Consider the following 7220-nt stretch of genomic DNA (forward strand, 5'->3'; position numbering starts at 1 on the left):
TAACTTTCTTAATGAAATATTTGAATTATTTAACCATTTTCAACGAGAAAAGTATGTTTGTGAAAAATAGTTTTTAGTAATAAAATATTATGACTTATAATGCTTTAGCTTTCATACCTATATTCGTATGATTTAATTTTCTTCTTCTTTTTCTTTTAAATGTATTAAATTGCAATAAAGAGGAGACTTCACAAATTGAAGTCAAACATATTATAAGAACACAATTAGAAGAGATAAAAATATAAGGAAAAGAAAAATAACGCCACACAAAAAGGGTAAAAAACTTAAGAAAAAAAAGTTTTGATGGAAAGAGCGAACATGAATCTCCTAAATAGACACCACAACCCACTTAGAATAGTAATCCCAGTATGCTCTCTCCAAATATGATAAATAACAGCACACTAAACTACTCTTCAAACTTTACGCTACAACCAATTACTTGCACTCATATGGAAAATCCAGCCAAATTGGTGTCTCAATAAGAAATCCGACGAGAGTACGTCTTCCCAACAAGAGCACATCTCTTAGATTAAGGAAATAAATTATATAATTTAATCTTAATAAAGTTAAACTACTTATTAAAAATTTCATAAAATGTAATGTGCGTATAAAAAAAATATACAAATAAATTAAATAAAAAGACCTTTCTTCCTAAAAATTGAAGGTTCAATTCCCACCCGATAAATTGTATTAAAAAAAAAAAGAAAATCAAGTGAATAGTCCCCTCAATCTAAAATAATTACCATGGTACAACTATTTCATGTCCGATTAAATTTAAAAAAATTTATAAAAAAAAAAAAAAAAAAAAAAACCCTACTAAATGCAGACCTTAGAGTTGGTTTATTTTTTTAAGATTCCACGAACCAACTTCAGTTAACCTCCTCTGCTTCTATTTTATTTTTTTTTTTTAACTCTTTCTTTACCCTTTGGATATTTTTTTTTTATTTATTTATCTTTTAGTTTTTTTAACTTCTTCCAATTGTAGACTTTTTCGACAAACACATAACGGGACAAAATTTGTATTATTTTCAATATTAATAATTTCACACCATTAAGTAAAAATTATACACACCATTTTCATAGAATAAATAGAATACAAATTATTTTATTTTCCTTTGGCCCAAACTTCATTTTCAAATTATCCAAGAGATGCTTTCTTTTACAAGAAAAGCTAAAGTTTTACTAAGAAAATGAAAATTAAAAGTGTTTTAGTGTTTGTAAATGAAAATTTAATAGGAAAAATTGTACATCATGGCCTCTTTTGAGGCACAAGTGAAAAATGATGTAAGGTTCAAATTTGTTCAAAAACTAACCTTTTGGTTACGTCAGTTATATGTGAAAATATCCTTTTGACTCCAGAATATACACAAGGTCCTGGCTATTATTACATGAGTCTCATTGCTTCTTGTCACTTCTTCCTCACATTCTTCATTAGACAAAACTTGACCATGGAAAAAGTTCGAAGAGAGAGAAATGAGCGAGAAGTCATGAAATTATCAGACCCTCGCGCACATTTTCGGGGACAAATCGATAATTTCACACTTGACTGACGCAAGCAAAAGGCAATTTTTCGAATAAATTTAAATTTGGGTCAAATTTTATTTCAACCCCTCAAAAGAGGCCATTCATATAATTTTTTCTTTGAATAATTATATTAAAATGGGGATTTGAGAATCTAAAAATTTATTTCGATCAACGAAGACTGACACTCATTTATCACTAAAACAAGCATTTTTTTACATTATAGGTTTTTTTTTTTTCTCAATTTTAGATTTCTCCGACAAACACAATAATGAAAACAAAATCTTGAAGCACTTTCTTTTGGATTAATAATCAATTTTAAAAATTTTAAAAAAAATGAGGATTTTCTTTAATCTTTGTTTAATTAAACATAAAATTTAAATTTTATTCATAAACATTTTATGCCATCATGTCTTACAATTAGTTCCTTGCAAAGGAGTGGCAGTTTGGTAATTTCTACGTCTCCCCGTACTATAAATTCCCAAGAAGCCAATTCAATTGGACCTTTAGATAGCGAAAAGCACCTGAAAAGCGATCGGTTGGACAAAGAAAAGAAACAAAGTTGAGAGCCCTCGCCGGAAGTCGAATCTCCGGCCGCCGCTGTTTCCTATTTCCGATCGAACTGCCGTTCTTCTGGCTGTCTATTGCCGGAACTCCTATCTCCAAGAACCGATTCTCATCGGAAAGCAGTGAAACAAAAATTAGAAGGCATGGTGGGATTTTTTGCGATTCCGCTGGAGATTTCCGCTAGGTTACTGTGGACTACCAGCTTCTTCCGCCATAAGCGATCTTGATCCTCAATTTTTTTCTTTCTTTCTCTCTTTCCTTCTTGAGATTACTGTTCTGTTTTAGGTTAGTACTAAATCTTCGCCTTACACAAATTTGAAATTCCGTACAAATTTCACCTCTGCGCCGCCGTAATTGGAGTGAGATTTGAATGGAATCTGGTCGGTTCTTGTTTAATCCGCCGCCTGCCGGTGGCAATATGCTTTACCTTGGCGGAGCCGGTGGCGATCCTCTGCGAGGTCAATTTCTCTTCCGATCTTCCTTTTTAATTTTCGAATTATATTAAATACTGATTCATAGTTACAAAAAAATAATAATAATAATTAAATGAATTTAATCAACTTCTAAATTTCTTTTTTCCGTTTTGGAAGAGTTTGGTAGAGAATATGTTTTCAAATTTAATCGAGTAATTATGTGTTTGACATACAATAGTTTATCTCAAAATTATTATGTGATCCAAACAAAATAAAATTTCATATGATTGGTAAAAATATTCAAAATTTGGAATTTAAAATATAGAATTATGTTAAATAAAATTAAAATACAATATAAATTTATTTCATTTTCCAAAAAACTTAATATGTATTATGTAATTTACTATAAATTATATAAATTATAAAATAATAGTTTTAAAATTTCTTAAATATAAATCATATTCATCAGCACAATTCTTATAAATAGAAAAATCTAAAAAATATTTATACTCTATAGTAAAAAATTCCAAAAGTGTTTTGTACTTTTGAAACCTTTTGTTATAAAGTGTAAATATTTTTAAATATTTTTTTATATTTAAAAAGATCCTATTCATAAACAAATTAATAATAGCTACAAGTTTTATAATTTTTAAATATTATCAAATACATTTTAAATAATTATTTAAATTAAATCTAATTTCTAAATCTGTTATGAAATACATGTCTAAATACATATAATATAATTTTGTTTTCATATTTTTTTCAAATTTCCTACCAAACCTACCCTTGTTTTGTTTTATACATGAATTTTCTCGTTTTAAGAATTAGTTTTTAAAAAAATTATTTGACTAATTTTGCTTTCATTTGAAAGGTCACACATTTTAAGTTTAAAATGATAATTAATGAAGAAGAGGGAAGGAATAGAGTGGAAAAATATAATTTTTTAATTTAAAATGTCACGTCAAACATATAATGAGAAATCAAATTCTGTCTTACATATGAAATAGAGATATATATTAAACAGATGGGAATTTTGTGTAGTTTAGGGCCGATGTGATAATTTTTTGGTTTTTATTTTGAATTTAAATTTAATTCCTTACTATATTTTTATTAAACAAAATGGTTAGATTATTAGCTAAATTCTAAAATTAAAAATAAATTTATAAAAACTACTAATTTTAAGTTGGAAGAGATATTTATAGACTTATTTTTAAAAATTAAAAATTAAAATCTAAATAGTTATCAAACGGGATCTTAATTTTTTAATATAATTATAAATTTAATCTATATATTATTTTGAAATATTGATAAAATTGACATATATATTTACTTCGACAAGGCTATGAAATAAGAAATCTTATGTCAAATTTTAAAATAGACCAATAATTCGCTTAGGAGTGAAAACTCAATTTGAGTTATGTGTTTTTTTAGAGTTGTTTTCAAATACAGGAAAATGAGATAGGTTAGATATAGTGACATTTTACGTGAAAATATTTTCAATTATTTTTTCATTTAAAACAATTATTTTTTTATTATTAATTTAGGTTTAATTTCTCTTTTTTTTTTCTAACTTTTTTTTTTTTTTTTTTTGCAAATTCATGAAATTTCCAAAAAGAGAGAGAGATGACCTAGAGTTTTTGGAATCCTATGCTCCTCTTTGACGAATTATTTTTCAATATATATAAAAGAGAAATTTGTAATATATTATTTTTTAAAAATTTTAATTTATTATCTAAAACCTCATTATAATGTTTATAATTAACTAGTGGTCTAGAATTGATTTAAATTTATTAATAATGGTTAGTAAACTACCACATGCCTATCTTATAGAATAATCCAAATAACCCTATATTCCCCTCTTATTTAATACTCACATGTCATTTGGAAGTGGGCTTCCTTTTGTTTTGTTCTTCAACAATTGCTTTTTCATTTAGTGCTCTATTTTGCCTAGTTTAACGAATATACATGTTAATGGAAACCCTTTTGTTAAAATAATAATTTTAAATAACTATTGAAATTTTATTTTAATGTTTGAAGTTTTTTAACTTTTTTCCCTATCTTATTTTGGGAATTTTTTTTTTCATTTTTTTGCGGAGGTGAGGATCGAATAGAGAAATTACTATTTTCTTTGGCATTTGTGAGGAATCTAAAAATTAAATGACATGAAATTTTAAGGTCTTGTTTGATAATCATTTGATTTTTTATTTTAAATTTTTTGTTTTGTTATCTAATTTTTATCGATGTTTTAAAAAAATTAAGCCAAATTTTGAAATCTAAGAATAATAGTTATTAATTTTTTTTTTTAATTTGACTAAGAATTCAAATCTTGTACTTTAGAAAGATAAAAATTAGCATAAGACATTGAGAGAAAATAAGCTTCATTGTCAAAAATAAAAAATCGAAAACAAAATGATTACTCAACGAAACCCTAAATAATTATTTAGAAAAAATTAATTCTGTATACCAAAACTCTAATGTCCAGAAAATAATTGAACAAAAAACAAAAACTACTACTAAATACTAATACTTATTTTTGGCAAGAGATTCATGTTTATAAATGTTGGATTACCATTTTCCCTTGCAATTAAATAAAGCTGATTTTTTCCCGCATAATTGGAATAGAATTCCTTCCTAGAGGTGAGAGGTTTGATCTCCTACTTATTTCCTTTCCCAATTTTGTTCAACTAGGAGGAAGAACAATGATGAGCATGAACATGAATGTGAGTCCAAAGGGGAGGCCATTTTTCAGATCACTTGACGATCTATACGACGATGAATATTACGACGAGTTATACCCCGAGAAGAAGCGTCGTCTCACCCACGAACAGGTTCGATATATTTGCCTTGATCCTGCCATGTTAGGTAGTGCTCTCTTTATCTGTGTGTAGAACAAAATTGAAGTTGTGGAAAACTGCTGAAGGTTCAAATGCTGGAGAAGAACTTTGAAGAAGAGAACAAACTGGAACCAGAGAGGAAGTCCCAACTAGCCAAGAAGCTAGGCCTGCAACCGAGGCAGGTCGCTGTGTGGTTCCAGAATCGTCGTGCTCGATGGAAGACGAAGCAGCTCGAAAGGGACTATGATGTTCTTAAAGCTTCATATGATTTGCTTTTGTCTAACTATGACTCAATAGTCAAAGAGAATGCAGTTCTTAAATCTGAGGTGAATTCTATACCCACTCTTAAATTCTTGTATAAAGAGTAAATATTTAGACTTACTCTACAACATGTCCAATTCTCGCTAAAACCAACTACCTATGCATATCAAATTGATTTAAACATTACTTTTATTTTTACTAAAAATAAAAATAAAAATAAACATTGCTTTTATTTATCAACTTTGACACTTTCTTTGCTTGGTTACTGTTATCTAGTGCATTATGAAAGATCTAATTTGACATTTTTTTATTTCAACAAAAATGATCATACAAATTGCAAAAATCACCCCTCAAACGTGGTGGTAGTTGCAATTATACCCTTAAGCTTTCAATTGAAAAGATTAAGCCCTAAATTTCTATAAATATTAAAATTAGACCCTCAAACGTACAATAATTATATAAATTGGACCCAAAAATGATAAAAATTGAACTCTTTAACTTATACAAATGATACAAGTTATGCAATTATGCAAGTTTGAAGGTCCAATTTAATCCAATTTTAATATTTATATAATTTTGAGGGATCGATTTTAAATTTTAAATTTTTAAGGGTACAATTGCAACTACCACCATACTTTAGGGGTAGTTTTTGCAATTTGCTTGAAAATTGAAGAACTAGAAGAGTATGTGTGAAAGGATAAGAAAATAGGAAACTCTAAAAACTAAGAATAAGGGCTAGACTTGTATACAAAATAATCTATAATGCTTTCAGGTGGCTTCCTTAACTGAGAAATGTCTAGCCAAAGAACTGGATGGAGGAGAAGCACCAATTCCATATGTAACATCAGAGCTTCTTCTAGCAGACGTCGCCCATGTCTCCACCCCACACTCCGGCAGAAAGGCTGAAGATCGTCTCAGTTCAGGGAGTGATAGCAGTGCAGTGGTCGACGATAATTGTCCACAACTCATCGACAGCGGTGATTCTTACTTCCCTAGCAATGAGTATCCCCAATTGCCTAGCGGTTTGCAAATTGAACACGATGATACGAACGACAACAGCAACTACTTGTTCTCAGATATGTTTGCAGCAACAAACCAACAGAATCAGGAGGAAGGGCCTCCAGCTTGGTGGGCATGGCCTTAAGGTTGTTATTCAACTTATAACAGCCTGTTGCTTATACAAAATGTTATTGAAGCTTTTACTTGTTTGTAATCAATGAAGTTTAGATAATTATGGTGTCATTGTTTAAAGTATTGTTGTATTGTACTTGAAAGAAAAATGGACTTGACAATTTGAAGCCTGTGTTCACAATTAATCATAGAAGTGGAAAGAAGTTTGTCTCCATTCCACTACTCGAAGCCTCAATTACACAACTCCAAGTATATATGGTGAAAAGTCAAAACTATGAAAATGAAGGCCAAAACCCTCAAAGAAACATTTCAACTGTAAACTTCTAAAACATTACAAGGATGTGCCATACTTTGATTTGTTTTTTCTTTTTCCCTTAAAAAAAATGCTATTAAAAAAAACTGATCCAAATTAGGAAAATTCTCAAAATTCGATCAGTGGAAAACCATATTCCTGTTTGCAATTTAAGACACCGATACTGAATTCCCAACTGGA

The 7220-nt window shown here is 28.8% G+C and overlaps 1 protein-coding gene across 1 annotated transcript; it reads left to right on the forward strand.

The window, feature by feature from the left end:
* The first annotated feature begins 2015 nt into the window (after positions 1-2015).
* On the forward strand, positions 2016-6949 carry LOC120089945 (homeobox-leucine zipper protein HAT5-like). Its single transcript, XM_039047392.1, has 4 exons — positions 2016-2546; positions 5190-5329; positions 5422-5661; positions 6369-6949. Exons 1-4 carry the CDS (start codon positions 2459-2461, stop codon positions 6738-6740), a joined length of 840 nt encoding a protein of 279 aa, XP_038903320.1. The 5' UTR covers positions 2016-2458; the 3' UTR covers positions 6741-6949.
* The last annotated feature ends 271 nt before the right edge of the window (positions 6950-7220 follow it).

This window comes from Benincasa hispida, chromosome 11 (genome assembly GCF_009727055.1).
Source record: "Benincasa hispida cultivar B227 chromosome 11, ASM972705v1, whole genome shotgun sequence".
NCBI classification, from domain to species: Eukaryota; Viridiplantae; Streptophyta; class Magnoliopsida; order Cucurbitales; family Cucurbitaceae; genus Benincasa; species Benincasa hispida.